Genomic DNA, 18,304 nt, shown 5'->3' on the forward strand with positions numbered 1-18,304 from the left:
GGCACAATTCCCAGCAGGCCGAACTCAGTCTGTACCCGGCCTGTGATCTATCATGGTTAGCCTGAACTTGCTACTTTGTCCTGTTCCAGTGTGACCATATACCCACAGTTTGTGGTCTGACACTATTTTTACCGAAACATTTAAAATTCAATATATCCTGTTCTACTAATTGGATTGTTGTTGTTGCGCTATCATTTTATTTATTAAAATCCTATCTAGATTTCTAAAGTGTTTTGGGATGTTCTTGTGTTGTGTTTCACTTTATTACTCTTTGAGTTCTGCATTAATATTTTTCACATTGCCTCTTAGTTAAGCCTGACTGCTTTGTGCCAAGTTACCAGAGGTAACACATACACATACAAAAACTAATCAATCCTAATGGATGTGTCCACACCTGTTGGTTTAGTGACTGCAAGTTTTGCACCTTCTGAGAATATCAAAACACACTCTCCTAAAATCTACTACTGTCACAGAACATGTTTGATGGGTATGCTTGTTATCTATTTATGTATGTATTTATATGGTATTTATATATCGCAAACATAGCCAAAGGTCAGCGGAGCGACATGCAGGGTCAAATTCAACCATTAGGTCAATGGCTGATAGGAGAGGTAGCTGGTCTGTCATGGTTAAGGAATTGTGGTGCAGTGTTCTTTAAAGTCTAACTTTTCTGCTCACGAACAGGAGAGAGATCTGTGGAAAATATTTTCAAACATCAAAGGCCCTCGGGCACTCCCCATTCAATTTCTGATGAATGTTCAAGACTGGTAAATTGGAAGGTCCCATTTCAATTTTAGGTGCTGATAAGGGGTGCTGGGACCAGTCCAACCACTGCGCAGCCCATTTTCACTCACTCAACAATGGAAGATTCTTAGTTTGCAATACCAATACAGCTTCTATGGGGAAAGACAGTAAGTCTTTCAGGCAGGATGGAGCAGGGTAGGTGAGACAGCAGTGTCCGATCGAATAGCCAAGTGTCCCCCAGTGTGATTGGGACCATCCAGTCCTCCTATGAAGAATCAGACACCTCAATTTGAGATGGAGTACTTTACTGGCTCCCAAGCAGGGGATTCCGGCATACATAACTAGGTAGTCCTCGAGTAGCGGGGGGACACCAGCCCTATTAGGGGGCTGCACTGATTGTTTCGGTCCTGAAGAAGTGCCGCCCTATGGTTGGTGTTAGATGGCATGAAACATGTTGACTGCATGATACTTGTGCTATCCTGGTACCTAAGGACCATAAAATAACACCACTGTTTTTACCTAGTCGTGGGGCCCATATATGATTAAATTGATTGCCTGTGGGTTCCAGAGCCTATTTTAAGTCACATTTTGCACACTAGAACTCACCACTCAAACGGCCCACTTGCACTCATCATTTACGGCATCCTCAGATCAAAAGATCTTCACAGAAGCAGCCACCAGGCCTGTCAGGCATTGCTGCGCTGGCCTGACGAGGAGCGCCCAATGATGAAGCATGGCACCCCAACAGGTGTGTGAGGGCATTACGATCTGAACTACAGATCTCCCAGCGACACATACTCTGGCCAAACAGTACAACTATGTGCATCTATCTGACAGAGGAACTATTCCTCCTTGCTGATAATTATAGTAAGACTACAACCTCACATTTACCTATGCCAAATGGCAACTCAGAGATGTTTAATTGGGATAGGCTACATAGATGTGAGAAACTGGGTTGTTGGTTGAGGGAGGTGTGAGCCCGTCTCAAGTAAAAGCCACAATCCCTGTCAGGGTGCCATATAAGACTAAATCAAACTGTGCTTAGCCCTCTTGTAGCTTGGTACAAAGCAGGCAGGCTTAACTTAGAGGCAATATGTAAACTATTTCAAACACTAAGGGCCTCATTACGATGGTGGTTGAAAAGCCTCTGACCGACATTTGGATTCCCCTAGACAGAGTCAGAACCCATCCGCTCGAGTCAGTCGGAATCCAATCCACCCGACCGATTACGATGCTCGTGGTCAGAAGGGGAACCATTCGGACATTCCGTATCGATCCCGACTGGCAATCAGAGAATCCGAGTCGGTCGATGGTGACCCATACAGCTCTATTAACAGCGTTTCTGACCGACCAATTACGATGTCAGATTCTGCCAGCCTTTCCGACTCGGTCTGTCCAGCTGGAAAAGGCTGTTGGAAACTGACTTTGGGTGCCCATAGCAGGCCTCCCTTCATCCTGAGGCCTCCGGTTGGAGGCCACTGGTGTACCTAAGGTAACTCCCTGTAAGACCAGGCACAGTGTAGCTGGTACCATGGGGTGCCCGCCACAGGGTGCAAGGTTTTCCGCAGACACCCCTTTTCTCCATAGGAGCCTGTGTTGTCGGTCAGAACACAGGCTCCCATAGGTGTCAATGGGAGTCCTTCTTAATGGTGTTCGGAAGCATCGTAATCGGTCAAGAGGTACCGCGAGTCGGTTGGATCCCAAATCCGAGACGTGTCGGGCAGAACGTTTTTACCCAACATAGTAATGAGCACTAACAATATGAAAACACAACACGAGAAAAACCTCACACCAATTTAGAAAAATAGTAAAATGTAATCAAATAGTTGATACTAAAATGACAAAAATCCAATCAGTAGAAAGGGAGATTGCAATATTAAAGATTTTGGTAAAAATAGTGCCTAAAAGCACAAAGCACCAACTGTGATTATTTGGTAGCCCCAGACTGGGACAAAGTCACAAGTTCAGGCCCACTAAAATGGAACATGGGCCTGATACCGGGACCAGGTTAGACCCGCTAAGAATGACACCTTATGGGCCACACACATGAAGCCTTTTTGAGTTCACAAACGGGCTGATTCACAGAATCGTTCAGTTTGCAAATGCAATAAAGGCTTTTCACATGCATCAAACCCAAATTGCGATTCGGTAACCTGTTACGAATCGCAAATTGGGTTTTGCGATTCAGTATTAGGAGGGGGCATGTTTAGGGTGTCCCTTTTTATGACCGAATTGCATCAGTATGTATGAATGTTTTCTGACAGAAATGTATTAGCAAACCATTCACATTTTACCAGCTACTTCAAGTAGGTGGTAACCCATTCGCAAATGGGAAGGAGTCCCCAAGGGACCTTTTCCCCTTTGTGAAAGTTTGTAAATGCATCTTTTAAGAGCAGGCAGTGGTCCCAGGGACCACTGCCAGCTCTTAAAAAATAAAAGGAAACCCTTTCATTTTTCTTTTTGTAAAGAATCCAGTTTCCTTTAAGGAAACTGTGATGACCTAATTGCGATTCTCAGAAAATCGCAATTAGGTAATCGCAGTTTCCAATTTTGATACATGTAGCCGTACTTGATGCGAGGCATTGTGTTGCTCATTGTCGGTTCCGAGGAGCGATACAATGTCCTGCATTGCATGGTTTTGTGTCCGACTGCATCGGCTCCGAAGAGGAGCTGCAAGGGCTGCATCACACTGCATTGGTTCTGATGGGAATAACAGCTGGACTGGCACAAAGCTGTTAACCCTACTTCCAAGGGTCCAGGACTGGAGGCAACCACTTGATGGGTTAGGACTCACTGCAGGCAGAGTCCAGGTGCAGGATTCAAAGGTGTTGGAGCTTGTTGTGTCACTGAAGCTCAGAACAGGTGGCCAGCCTGCTAAACCTTGGAGTCACTCTGGTGGTCCAGGGTTCAAGGTACAGGTCCAGTCCTTCATCGTCAGGCAGCAGGACAGCAGAGCAGTCCTTCTTGTAGCAGTGCCACAGGCCAGCAGAGTAGTCTTGATTCCAGCAGGATCACAGGGCAGCAGAGCAGTCCTGCTTGGAGCGAGCCACAGGGCAGCAGAGCAGTCCTTCTTCTGAGAATTCCTTAGGTCATAGAGTTGATCTGAAGAGTTGGGTCTGCAGGTCCTATATGCATACCTGTTGCCAGATCAGAAATGGGAGAAGAAGGAATATTTCCTCCCACTCTCCCCTGGCCATAAATTGTCTGTGGTCATAATAGACTAGTATGACATCTTTTGGGAGTCTGATGAGGCAGCCCATTTGAGATGCAAGAGTGGTAGGTTGCAGCTCCACCACCTCAAACTGCTAGATCTGACCTACCCTGCCAACACCAGTCCACCTTTGTGATACTGTCAAAGAGGAATACACAAAGGCCAACTACACCTAGTCATGAGATCCAAGAAACAGATGAAGGCACCAAATGGTTAGAACAAGAAAAGTCAACATAGAAAGAGTATGCAGTTCCTTAGAAGAAACAAAAATGGGAGATCCCGTAGGTCAATAAAGGTTGGAGGAATATGATTAAAAAGAAGCAAGAGACCTCACCCACCCAGTTGGGTGGCATGTTTCATCATCGGGCAGCTCCTCTTTGGGCCGGCACTGCAATGCCCAACGGGCTCCTTGAGGGTGCTCTTTGCCGGAGATCATATTCAGATGTTGTTAGCTGTGATTAGCCGAGAAGGAGGGTGCTAAAAGTGTAGATTTGAAAGGTAAAGTAATGAAGTCCTACAAAAAGAACCAAGCTACCAACAACTAAAAATGGAACACTCAGAAACCCAAATTAAACCTAAAATTAGCAAATAAATGAATAGAGTATACAACATGCAACAATGTAAAGAAAACCTTTTAACAACAAAGGAGTACACTACTTTCAATCAATAGCCTAAACCCTATTATAAAATATGTAATAACCTGTTGAAGACCTAATAAATCAAAAACATAATCCAAAGCAGCATAACAAAAATAATTAGTAAATAAAAATGAAACATCATATTTGTATTCATCTCCTAAAAATATATATAAAAACAAATATCAAATAAAAAAAGATAAATACAAATATTATGTATATTAATTATATAAAAACATTAATCTCACGATCCCCAAACCGTCAATCATAACTAAATTTACTTTTAAAAATGAATTATAACACATAAGAAATTATTTAATACGTAACAATCACATACAATTCACATAATTAATAAAATATAATATTTCCCACCCAGAACAAATAACATACATATAAATTACTGTTTTGTGGCTGTAGACCCTCCTCCGTATCCCTGTGCTCAAAAAGTACAATCCACAAAAAATTGAAAAATACATTTGAAAAAGCCCCCCAAAATGCAAAAATAACACAATTACTATATACAACCATCAAAGCATTCCAAAAACTTCAAGAACTATAAAAATCCAAAACAAGTGTTAACAAAATGCTTCTTGGAAAATAAAACACAATCGCCATCCATAAAAAACAGTAACTTCAAACTTGGCATATATATTAAACCTAATCAACACAGAGCAACTAATATAATATAATATAATATAATATAATATAATATAATATACTCTAGCATTATGTAAACCTAGCCCAAAACATAAATGTATAAAACTACAAAAAGTACAACTAAATCTACCTAAAACCCAAAAATAAAACTATAACTACAATGTACAAGTACCCCTACATCTGTTGCAATGAACAGCAGCACCTTCCAACATAAAAAAAGGATTGCACAAATATATTAAAAAATGTAAAGTATAAATTAAAAAATGCTTTAAAAATTACTATAATTTATTATATACTAAAAAGTGCACAACCAACTCCCATGTGAACTATTGTTTCAGAAAATCTAGGGTACTAATTCAATGAAACAAACTACTGCTACTTCATACAAAACCACTTTAACAAAGGTGTTGCACTCTTTTGGGGTTAGATATACTATTTCCACTCCAAACTAAAACATTTTTGGGGAAGGTGTTGGACATTAAAGGGGTTACATTTACTATTCCAATCTAAACCATTTTGGGGAAGGTGTTGGGCATTAAAGACTTTATAATTACAATTCCCACTTCAATCTAAACTATTTTAGGGAAAGTGTTGGACACTAAAGGGATCACATTTTCTATTCCTGCTCCACTATACATCATTTTGTTAAAGGTGTTGGACATTAAAAATTAAAGGGGTAGACTTACTATTCCCATTCCAATCTAAATTAAATTGGGGAAGGTGTTCAACACTAATGGACTTAGATGTATAATTCCTTTTCCAATCCAAACCCTTTTACGGAAGGTTGTGGACACTTAATGGGTCACATTTGCTATTCACACTCCAATCTAAACCATTTTGGGGAAAATGTTGGATAGTAAAGGGGATAGACTTAATATTCCTCCCCTAACCTAAACTATTTTAGGAAAGGTGTTGAAAACTAAAGGGGTTATTTATACTATACATACTCCATAATCATAGTCAAAGTAAAATAATGTAAAAATATATATATATATCACTATTACCAATTAAAATATAACATTACAAATTAACCCATTAACTATTTTTCATTATTTAAAGATGAGCATACATTATATATCATATTTATAAAAATTAACAAAGTTTGAATATGTTATAACAAATAAGCACATAAGAATGTTTTTGTTAATAATAAAAACAGTTGTTTATTTGTAAAACATAATAGAAATACATTATTTTTCATACATATTAATCATAATTTCAGTAAAATAACATATACAATAGTATTCATGAATTGATTATAATTATATATATAGCAAAAATAAAATTATATACATTTAAAAATTTTAAATACTAAAATTGAGGAAACTTACATACATATTTACATTAAATAATACAAATATTTAATTTCAAAGTTAATTATTTCAAAATATGTTTAAAATGATCTATATTTTTTTAATGACTTTAAAGACACACACATATACATTTATGTTCTAATTAATTAAGACAAGTTTTAAAAAACATAGCACTTTTTAAAATGTTCACTTATATTAATAAATAAAAACATTATTTTAAATATTAAAACAAATTATTATATTTATAAAAATGTGGCATATAATCAAATTAAAATGTTCACATTTTAAAAATCTCTCCACATACCTAAAAACTCAACATTGAGCTCTTATAACAAAAAAACATAAACATCTATTATACACAGGTCTAAAAATAAAAATAATCTAATTTTAGCAACATAAATTAAACTATTTACCAAACACATGAAAAAATACAAAACTAAAGTAAAACACAGTCCAATAAAATACAAATAATATAACACATAAAAACAATGTTATACACAACAATATTTTCAAAAGTATTTTTTTAAAGATATTAAAAACAACACTGAAAACAATATTCTTACCTTCGATATTCCTGTTGACCACATTTTGCCATCCTGATATTCTTGACACAATATATTTGTTTCACAATACTTTTTTCTTCGATATTTTGTCCAAATACCTTTAAATTACAATTCTTTAGAGACCAAACTCGACAGTCCTGTCTACTCCCAATCCAAACGTTATCTCTTATTAAATGTAATCAGGTAACTCAATGTTATCCTACGGGAGAGGCAAGTCTTGCAGTAGGTGAAAAACTAATTTAAGAGATTTTCATTACCAGGATAATGTAAAGGATAAATGTACATGTCCACCTTTTAAAATACACTGGACCGTGCCCCACGGGCTGTTAGGGGCCACCCTAAGGGTGACTTAAATGTATGAAAAAGAAAGCATTAAGACTGGCAAAATGGCAGGACTGAGTCAGGTTTAAAAGGCTACTTAAGTGAGTCGCACAATCAGTGCAGCAAGCTCACTAGTAGCATTTAATTTACAGGTTGTGGGTACATATGGTAGCACTTTACTAGGGACTTAAAAGCAAATTAAATGTGCGAATCTGGGGTAAGCCAATTTCAGAATGCTTAAAGGAAATAGCACAAGCACCTTATCTCTGGTTAGCAGTGCCCAGATTCCTAGAGTTAACAAAAAATTATTCAGCAAAACAGGAGGAATGAAGACCCAATATTTGGGGGAATGCCGCCCTAAGGCTGACAGGTCTAACAAAAGTGATTTACCATCCTTCGATAAAAGGGGGAAGCTGCTATCCACCTTGACATTGAGATCCTAACACTCTAAAGACAGAGTTGCAAACCCATTACTGGGCCTTGTAATTCTAGCCTCAGAACAATTGGTCTAAAGATCAAATGTCAGGAATGAGTTTGTGAGCTAGATATTGAAGTTGTTAATTCAAGACCACAGGGCTCATTCATATGTCACAAAAATCACTGTTGCCACTTCAATGGTTACTCTGCATCATTTAGACATGGGCCAAACACAAGGAGGCACATTAGGATGGCGGGCGGACTTTGTCCGCCCTCCATCCTGTCGTAACAAGGGACCGCCTGCCATAAGGGCGGGGGTCCCGTATGCGCCATTAGGATGGGCCCGCCACAGTGGCGGGCGCATCCTGCATCCCTAACATTGTGGCGGGCGGTGCACTCAGCACCACCCGCCACAATGTTAGAGAGGCATGTTGTGCTCTTCCATGCATAACATGCCTGGCACCGCACGGTGTCTGCCATGTTGTGTATGGAACTGTATGGTACCCACCATGTGCACCCCCTCCCCCCCCGGAGTCCTTGGGGGCCTGCAACAGGCCCCCCTAGCAGACTCTGCATGCCTTTCCGGCATCCCTACACGCACATTGTAATATGGCTGGCGGTGTATGAAAGACACCGCCACCATGTTGCAGCCTTTCCGACCCTGTTGCAAGTCAACACGGGCGGAAATGTGGCGGACGGTCATTCCGTCCGGCGCCGACACCCCAGCCATAATAATATGGCGGGGTTCTTATCAACACGGATGGGGGCGGATTGCCCCTGCCGGGCCGGTGGTGACCACCGCCGGTCTGATGGGGGCAATCCGCCTGCCATCCTAATGGGGCCCTAAGACTTGTAATCTGGCAAGATGGCTTGGTGAGATAAAGATCTGGTCTGTAGGTCACAGGTTTGAAGCGTGTTAGGGCCAGCTCAGCCTTTCACCCTTCAGAGGTTGATAAACTGAGTACCACTAAAACAGGCAATAGCAATGTCTGCTTTTGACAGCACTTCCCAACAGCAAATCATTTGTAAAAGCCCTGAATAAAAAAAACGTTTTTATTGTGATAAAGACTGCAGGCCCAACCAGTTTGCTCATTACAAATCTTGACATTCAGACGGCAGAGATCTCCTTAAGAAGTTCTGTTAAGTGCATGATGTCTCACTGCACCCTCAACCCCCAGTGAAAGTTTGCCTGATTTTACACTAGCTGAGGGCTGAGCTGGATCTGTATTGGTGGCAATAAATTGTCCATTGCTGTCATTTACCTTATTCCTGCAATAGTTAAATGTGGGTAAACCTGTTGATTAAAACCTATATGTCTCTTCAAAGTGCTCATGTAGTTTCTTGGTGATATTCCTTGTTTTTGTCAGTATAATTATCTCTCCCTTCAACTTCCCAAAATTCTCTTCACACTAGGGGTGTGCAAAGAATTCCGTTTCCTGCCAGCGGAGTTTGTGATGTTTTGCCCACTCTGCTCTCTGCACAGAGTTCCGCAAAACTCTGTGAAGTGACGTGAAGTTTTGCTCCTGCGAGGCTCACCAACGTTAAGTTGGCAAGTGCTCACGAGAAAACAATCATGCTGGACCTTCTCCCAGCAAGATTTCTCAATGCGGGCAGTTTTGCAAGTTTCAACTGCTTGCGCTAAGAAAATCTGCTGCTCGAGTTGAGGAAACTGACTCTTGAGGAAAATGTCTCCTCGACCAACAGAAAGCAGTAATGCCATCTGGAGAGACGAGGAGGGCCCCTTGTGCTGAATTAAGGGCACAGAACAAACTCCAGTGCAAGCAGTGCAACCTAATAGACTACGCCACAGGTGGAACTCCGCGAAGCATGGCAGAGTTTTTGTGGCACTTCGCGGAGTTTGTCAGAGATGAACTCTACAAACTCTAACCAAACCTACTTAACAAAGTCCTAGTCTTCACCTAAGGACAAAAATAATTCTCTATTTTTAGACTGGGCCTCTTGTGACAGAGACCAAAATATCAAATCCAAAGAAATAGCCACAAGCCTGTGGCATCACAGAATGTTAATAATAAGAAAAATGCCTAGAAAACCACAGTGAATAAAGAACATAATTTTAGGGCACAGAAAAGATGAATCACAAGACTGTTTGCTACGAAACAAGACACATTTCAGATTAAATGCAGGCGAAGATCGACCAGTAACTAGCTACAAGGTCAGATATGTAGTAGGGTTGTATGACGGTACAACGCATACTTTTACAACGCATACCTTTACAACGAATTTTTTAAAACTACCTTTACAATGCATTCCATTACAACACATACTACCTTTACAACGCATACCATTACAACGCATAACCTTACATTGTATGTATGGTAAGTATTGGATAGTGTAGAGGTACAAATTACTATTCTAACTCCAGGGGGTGCAACAGTAGGGTAAGTGTTGGATAGTGTAGGGGTAAAAATTACTATTCTAACTCTAGGGGATGCAACAGTAGGGTAAGTGTTGGATGGTAATGGTATGTGTTGTAATGGTATGCGTTGTAATGACTGAGTTGTAATGACATGCGTTGTAATGGTATGCGTTGTAGTGTCATGAGTTGTAATGGTTGCGTTGTAATGGCATGCGATGTAATGGATGTTGCGTTGTAAATGTTTCATTGTAATGGTAGTGCGTTGTAAAAGTTGCGCTGTAAAGGTTGTTTCCCATGAAGTAGAGACCTCCACCAAGAGTGTGGCAGACTCATGCATTTCCTGCCTGCCTTCCAGCTCCCTTTGTCCTCATGTGGTCTTTGCCAGAGTCGGTTCCTAGAGGTCTACCTTACGGCCTTCTCTCTGCACCTGTTTATCAGTCTTGTGGCTGCCTAACCTTATTAACGCAGGTAGGACCTTTTCACTTTTAGATTTCTATCCATCCATCACCTTTTTTATGTCACAGCATATATTTCTGACACTCACCACATCATCTCTGTCTTCCCACTCCACTTCTGAAAGGTCAACGCTGCTATAGTTTGGTTTTCTTCGTTTCTTCCCTTCTTCATACTGTTGGTGGAAATAAACGATCAATAAATATATAAATATATATATATAAGTTATAAATAAAAATTTAAAACAGAAGGAGGGAGTTTCAGGCGCAAGCTGTTCCGTGTCACAATTAGATTCTAACGAGAGCAACCTTCAAAAACCTATCACCCTCAGGCAACTCTCCAGAGCACAGTTCATTAAAAAGTGTTTTTTCTTTCAACATTTCAAAACCCTGTGATGACTATAAGAGAGCTTCTATGCAAAACATTAAAGCGAAAACCATTTCTAAACCGTGGAACGAGAAAATATATAAACACATTGAGAAAGGCTTATTTGTATTTGCCATATTTTTATAGTTAGCTCGGCTACTTGAGAAGTTCTGCCTTCGACACATCTTTCATCACGGCAGCCACAAAAACCGTTCCCTTCCAAAGTTCACATTAAATCCTCCAACTTGGCAGCATCGGCAACACAGGAAGTTATTTCTCCTTTAATCTTATCAACTGTAAATTTACACTTTAAATAAGATTAGATGATTTTAGGGAAATCGGTGTGCTGTTTGTTTAACTGAAAAGATTTTTGTTTATTCTAAAAGACAATACCGGCAAAGGTAATTCAACATTTAAATCATAGGCGTTTCCGTTTCACTGTAAGTCTCGTTTTAGCTCCATAGCACCCGGCTAGTATGTGTTCAGGCTGGTAATGATAACATGGGCGATTCTGCCCTCTACTGAATATTAGAAAGATCTGACTGAGACACATTGGGTTACTGTGCTTTATTCAATAAGTCTTTTAAAAAATGTAATGCAGGAGAAAATTAATTAAAGTATCGGTTTTAAAATACACCAATACCAGTTATCTTACATCAGACACAGTAGTACAGAGAAGGGGTCATTTATTGATCCACAGCCCACCTCCCCACTTAACGTAGTCACTCCAGATCCCAGACTTCGCCTGGCATTTTAGCCATAGGGACCACTCTGCATAAAACCTTTAACCCAAAATCACCCTGGGAGGCAATATAAATCCACATGCATGTGTCTGGAATTTCTCACTAGCAGTTATCCAATCCTTTACCCCATCCTCCCCTGACGTTCATTCACCCCTCTCTAATTTTTTTCTTTCTTGCCCCCCTTCTTCTTCCACGTTATTTGTCTCCTCTTGGTCCTCATCTTCCCATAGACAATGTATCTATTATCTTTTCTCAACCTTTCTCTGATTTCTCCACTTACCTGTCCTTTCTTGTACCCTTGTTCCTTCATCGTGTAGTCCCACTCCCGTACTTCTTTTCCTCCATTTCCTCTTCTCTTCATTTCCTTTCACCGAGGCCTCCCCATCTTTTCCTCTCCTTACCTCATCACCCCCTGCCCCCAGCCCTAATCCCTTATTTCTGTTTCCCCTAGTCCTAACCCCTCCCCGGATTTCGTCCATTTTTTGCCCCCTCAGACCTCATCTCTTCCTTTCACCCGTCAGCCTCCCTCCTCCCCTCAGCACTCACCCTCCTCCCCTTACCCCTCAGATCTCACACCTTCACACAGAATCTGCAGGAAAAGTTGCATTTGCAGCAGATGCAGCCTGGAGCCAAAGTCACATGTCATGGTCTGGAAGCGGGTGTCCTTATATTTGATATAAAGCTTAATATGTGATATTTTATGAGGTAGACATCTTCAGGTGTGGCCCTCTATCTCCAAATCTGGCAGACTTGGGGGCACTGCCATGGACCCAGCTCAAAAGCATGTTGGTAGGGGAGGGCCTCATCCCTCCACCATGACACGATGGCAGCACATGAGCAGGCACTCTCCCCCACCACCCAAACAAGCTGTGAACTTTAACATAGTGGGGGCTACATTCACACCAAATGACCCGTCTACAGAAACAAACCGCTCCCATGACGCCATGGACCCAGTTCAACACCTTGGTGGTAAGGGAGGGGATCATCGCTCCATCGCGACACGATGGCAGCACATGAGCAGGCACTCTTCCCCACCACCCAAACACAGATGTGAACTTTAACACAGTGGGAACTACGTTCACTCCAAATGACGCAGTCTACAGAAACATACAGCTCCCATGAAGCCAGAAACACACTTATTTTACAAGAGCTAATCACAGGCACCAAATGTTACCCAGGGGTTTTACACTATTATGACACGATTTTTCTTTGATTCTTCTAACAGGTATTGATTGACAAGCCTGTTTTCAATAGAAATCCATCCTCTGGAACTTATCACAAAACAACTAGAAAGTGCATGTTATTTGTAAATTCTATCCGTAGCACATGGAGATTCTCTTCTGATGTCCACAGAGTCTAATAGTTCCAATAGTCCTTAGTTTAAAGTAAAACACCGCTAATGCAATCACACCTGACTTTAAAAACATTGTTTCTGCTAAATATTCTGATTATATTATTTTTCTGAAAGTCTTATGTTTTCTGAAAGTCTTATGTTTTGCACAGTGGCCTGTCCGCTAGGACCTCGCTACTGGTTGTATCTTGAATTGGTTTGTGTAAATCTGACATTTGCAGCAAAACCTCTTTCCAAGTGCACAAATGGTGTTGTTTTGGTTTGAAATGGACTAGCCTATGCTGCTTGACGTATTAATTTGGTCATTAATGATTAGAGTAGTGGTTCAGCAGAGACAGGATTATCCACTGAGAAGTGTCTCTTAAGTCATAAGTGAATGTAGTAGTTGATAAGGTAACAGTGAGCTCTGCACTGAACGTCTCTCACTTGTGTCTTCTTACTTTAAAAAATCTAAATGGTATTTAATGAAGCATAATGAGGTTTACTTTGCTGGATGATGTCATCAGTGATGTCATTTGAGATGTCGTCAGTGATGTCAATGAACATGTCATGAGTGATGTAATATGTGAGGCCATATGCAGTGCATTGTGGGGGATAAGTTATAGTTAGCTCATATACCTATAAATACTGAATTACTATGGTTTTGTATGTATAAATTCTGAGGTTAACTATAATTTCCCTTTAACCTTTGTTTTTTTAAGTGAATTTCTAAGGTTTATTTAAGCTATTTCCTAACTATAATGCCCCTGTAACCTCTGATTTTTTTGTGAATTTCTAAGGTTTAAAATTTTTTTATTTCCTAATTCTATTCTGTAGCCTTTGAGAGTGGATGTGTGAATGGCTGTATAGGTCAATTAGTGGGTGTATGAGTGGCTTTATGGGCCTGTCAGTGGATGTGTGCGTGGCTGTATTGGTGTGTGAGTGGTTTTGTAGGTGTGTGAGTGGCTGTATGGATCAGTGAGTGGGTGTGTGAGTGACTGTATGGGTCTGTGAGGGGGTATGTGAGTGGCTGTACGGGTCTGTCAGTGGGTGTGTCAGTGGCTGTATGGGTCTGTGAGTGGATGAGTAAGTACCTATGTGGATGTGAGAGTAGGTTTGTGAGTGGCTGTGTTGGTCTGTGAGTGGGTGTGTAAGTTGCTGTATGCGTCTGTGAGTTGGTGTGTGAGTGGCTGTATGGGTCTGTGAATGGGCCTGTGAGTGATAATGTGCGTGTGTGAGTAGCTGTATGGGTCTGTGAGTGGGTGTTTGAGTGGTTTTGTGAGTCTGTGAGTGGGTGTGTGTGTGAGTGGCTGTATGGGTCTGTGAGTGGATATGAGAGTGACTGTATGGGTGTGTGAGTGGCTGTGTGGGTGTTTCATTAGCTGTCTAAGGGCCATATGTATCAAGCCTTTTGCGAATCGCAAACAGGCTTTTTGCATGTTTTGGGATGTATGAAATATTCGCAAAATAAGGATTCTCAAAGTTTTGCGATTCCTTAAATGCTATGTATGTAGCATTTTTGGGTAGCGAATTTTGGTTAAGAATTCACAAATTACCACCAACTTGTAGTTGATGGTAACTTGCGAATTCTTTAAAAAATTCACATTTTGGCATTTTTGAAGGTGGAATGTGATGCACACACATGCCCATAGGGCATGTATGTGCGCCATATGCACACACTTGTACATTTCAGGGGTGCAGCAGGGTGTCTTTGAGACACCCCTGCACCCTTGAAATAATTCTCAAATAGCGATTAGCTAATTGCGAATTCGCAATTTGAGAATTATTTCGCCATCATTCCTATGGGCCTCATGGCCCATAGGAATGCATTGGAAATTATTCCTTAATTGCGAAATCGCAAAATGCAAATTCGCAAATAAGGAAGATTAAAGAATCACTAAATAATAGCAAATCCCTTCAAACATACCATTTTGCGATTCCTAAATAGCGATTCCTTAAAAATCGCTATTTAGGAATCGCAAAAGAGTTTGTTGATACATATGGCCCTAAGTTCCTGGGCCACATCAGAACCTCACCTGCCCATTTACCAACAAGACACCACAGTTTTGAACAAAATATCTAGCCAAATGGAGAACGCTCTACTGGTAAATTAGAAAGCGATACCTCGTTTATGTAAATGTCTAGGCATATTCCTTGCTACATCTGCGTAATGGGCCCTGAGTCCAATGTCCTTGTGTGCATTTAATTTCAGCAGTGTGATTTTTCATTGAGCGTCTTTTTTCAGAAATCTGTGATAATAAGCGCTTAGAGACCAATCGGTGATAATGCGCGATATAAATGTAATAAATAAATAAATAAATAAATAATCTGAGAAGACGACAAGACTACATAGAGATGAATTTTCACCAAATAAGGGTACTTCCTCTTAACTGTATGAAGGAAGTGCTTCTCAATTTGGTGGAGATGTCCTCATATTTTTCTGCATCCTGAATGCATCACCAAAATCAGAGGGAAATGCGCTTGGAGGGCCCTTAAGTAAGTTGTCCATCAACCTGGGAAAAGGTGTGAAGACATTTGCCTACTACTAAGGTGGATGGTGCATGTCCAAATGAGCAGAGCTTGCAAGATTTTGCGTATTTGCACTTGTAGTAATTGAAAGGGAGAAGCATGGACTCTGCTCTCACCAGGCCACGACAAGAAAGAACCCACCCATCACAGTCACTACAGAAGACATTGTGCTCCGATAGATCAATGATGCATTCACCTGACTTAAGGATTTCAGATTGTTTTTCAAGGTGAAGTGAGTAAGAAAACACACTTGCTTTGCCTTTGCCAAGCACAAGAAGTTAAGATCATTTGTCCTGGAGCTTCATCTGGAGCACCTGCCATGTTTATGTTTGTAAATGCTTCCTGTTGACATTTAATTTATGTGCAATGAGCATCAGGGCAGTGCTGGAAACTCCTCTTACCATTTATCCAACAAGAGTCCAAAGTTTGGCACATAATGCCTACCCTACTCGAGTACTTTCTCTTGGTTAATAAGTAAGTACTACCTCGTTGGGTAAATGTCTAGTGCATAGTCTAAGCTACAGCTGCGCAATGACTACAAGGAAATGTCTCCAGTGAGCTTGTGTGTGTTTAATTTCAGCAATGTGATTGTTCCTCAAGCGTCTTCTTCCAGAAATCTTTGATACCAAGAATCCTCACATAGAGAAGATGACTAAACTACAAAGAGGCCATGGGGGGGAGTGTCAATGCAATTTCAGTCCCTGCTTGCTCCAGCATGCAGGGAGCAGCACAAAAAATGCTGCTTCCTGTGGGCAGTATCACTTTTTTCACCTGTCTCCCTGTCTGCTCTCAAGCGGGCAGGGAAACAGATTAAAAGTCTTCTCTCAGCGTGTGGAAGAATTTTTCCTGATCCTGTCAACTGGGAGTAGACTTACTGTTTGCTCTCACTAATGCGAGTATGGTAACTGCTATACCCCCGGGGGTGGGTACCCTAGGGCAGAGCGTTGTCTGGCCCTGGGTGATGGGAACCCTCCTCCATTTTGATTGCACCACTGGACCCCAGGTGTTGAGGTCACTGGGCCTGAACACTGCACAGCCTCCTCCACCTATTTGTGTATGTCCGGGCCAGGGGGTGGTGGACCCTGAGGCAGAAACCGGACCAGGAAGGGGGCTGCACACACACCATCCCCCCATTTTCACAATGAATCCACCCCTCAAGACCTGGCCCAGCTGGGGAAGCATACAAAAAACAAGATCAGAAGCCTGCGCTTGCTTTTTTGTCAATTTTACAGCATATTTGTGGATCCTCCCTGAAATCTCAGCAAAAATTGAAGCAAGAAAATATTTCTGGCCCTCTGTGGGACACCACCACCAGGCCTAGATGGTCAGTGTATTCCTACCTTGCCCCCTATGTTTTTTTTGCCTTTCAATTGAGACTCAGCTGAGTCCGAGTTCAAAGGTGGCTGCCAATACTTATTGGTTGAAGTGTTGGCAGCCAATCAGATCCCAGCATGAGATCTGTCGGATCCAAGGATGGTCCAAATTCCTCGATATCGATAAATAATTTTTCTTTAATAACTCCCAAACTACTGAATGGGTTGTTATCAAATAACAAAAAGGGCTCTTTCTGGATCAAGAATTGGCTTTCTGGCAAATTTGGTGTAATTCTGTTCAGTGGCTGAAGTCATGTTCAAAATCCCTATGGGAAATTGCATTGGGAAAATGTGTTTTGGGACACCCCCTGTTTCTCTGCCCCCTCTTCAAGGATCACCACAAAACTTTCCAGACAGCAGCTGAAGTGACCAGGACACTACCTTTGAAAATGTCATCAAGATTTGTCAACCTGCGCCTAAGTTATTAGCAAAACAAAAAATGCTTTGTCTATGGGAATTAGGTCCTAACTATAACTTCTTACTGGCAAGTAGCTTTGATACATATGTCTATATTAGCTCAAAAAAACAAAGTTACAGCAATGTTATAGTCAGGGAATACAAATATAAAAAAACCTTAGTAATTCACTGAAAAAAACAAAGGTTATAGGAATGTTATAGGTGGACTCAGATTTCACTCATAAAACATCATGCAATTCAGCAGTTATAGTTACCTGAGCCAACTACAACTTACACCGCGCAGTTCACTGTTTATGACCTCACATAGTACATCGCTCATGACATCTTCAGTGACATCACTGAGTGGAAGTGGTGGTACCCGGGGCAGCCTGATTGAGTAAGATATATATATATATATATATATATATATATATATATATATATATATATATATATATATATATATATATATATATATATATATATATATATCTATACTACTATTATAAAGCAAGAACTTTGGACCTTTGAGGCGGGTAAACTCGGGAACCACAGCGCCAATCCACACACCCGATACATCATTGTAATCGTCAGGGTGTGCAGATGGACATAGGCTATATAAATAAAAGAAATATACGTTATTTAAAAAAATTGACGATAAAAAAAAGTAGTCCCTTGCAAGTAGCGCCGGCCGCGACCTGCGTGGTGACATCAGGAGCGCGGGGAGGAGTGGTGTGCAGGAGCGGAAGAGGAGCGGTGGACATCAGCGCGGGGAGGAGCGGCGGACATCAGCGCGGGGAGGAGCGGCGGACAAGCTGGAAGGAGCGGTGAAGAGCGGCGGACAGGCTGGAAGGAGCGGTGAGGAGCGGCAGACAG

At 41.1% G+C, this 18,304-nt stretch overlaps 1 protein-coding gene across 1 annotated transcript in view; it reads right to left on the reverse strand.

The window, feature by feature from the left end:
- CACNA2D3 (calcium voltage-gated channel auxiliary subunit alpha2delta 3) overlaps positions 1 to 18,304 on the reverse strand; it is a 2,522,256-nt gene that overhangs the window by 824,140 nt on the left and 1,679,812 nt on the right. The window contains exon 18 of the mRNA XM_078662383.1: positions 10,783 to 10,866. Coding sequence (XP_078518509.1) covers positions 10,783 to 10,866 — 84 coding nt within the window. The remainder of the gene's footprint in view (positions 1 to 10,782; positions 10,867 to 18,304) is intronic.

This window comes from Lissotriton helveticus, chromosome 9, assembly GCF_964261635.1.
Source record: "Lissotriton helveticus chromosome 9, aLisHel1.1, whole genome shotgun sequence".
Taxonomy (NCBI): domain Eukaryota; kingdom Metazoa; phylum Chordata; class Amphibia; order Caudata; family Salamandridae; genus Lissotriton; species Lissotriton helveticus.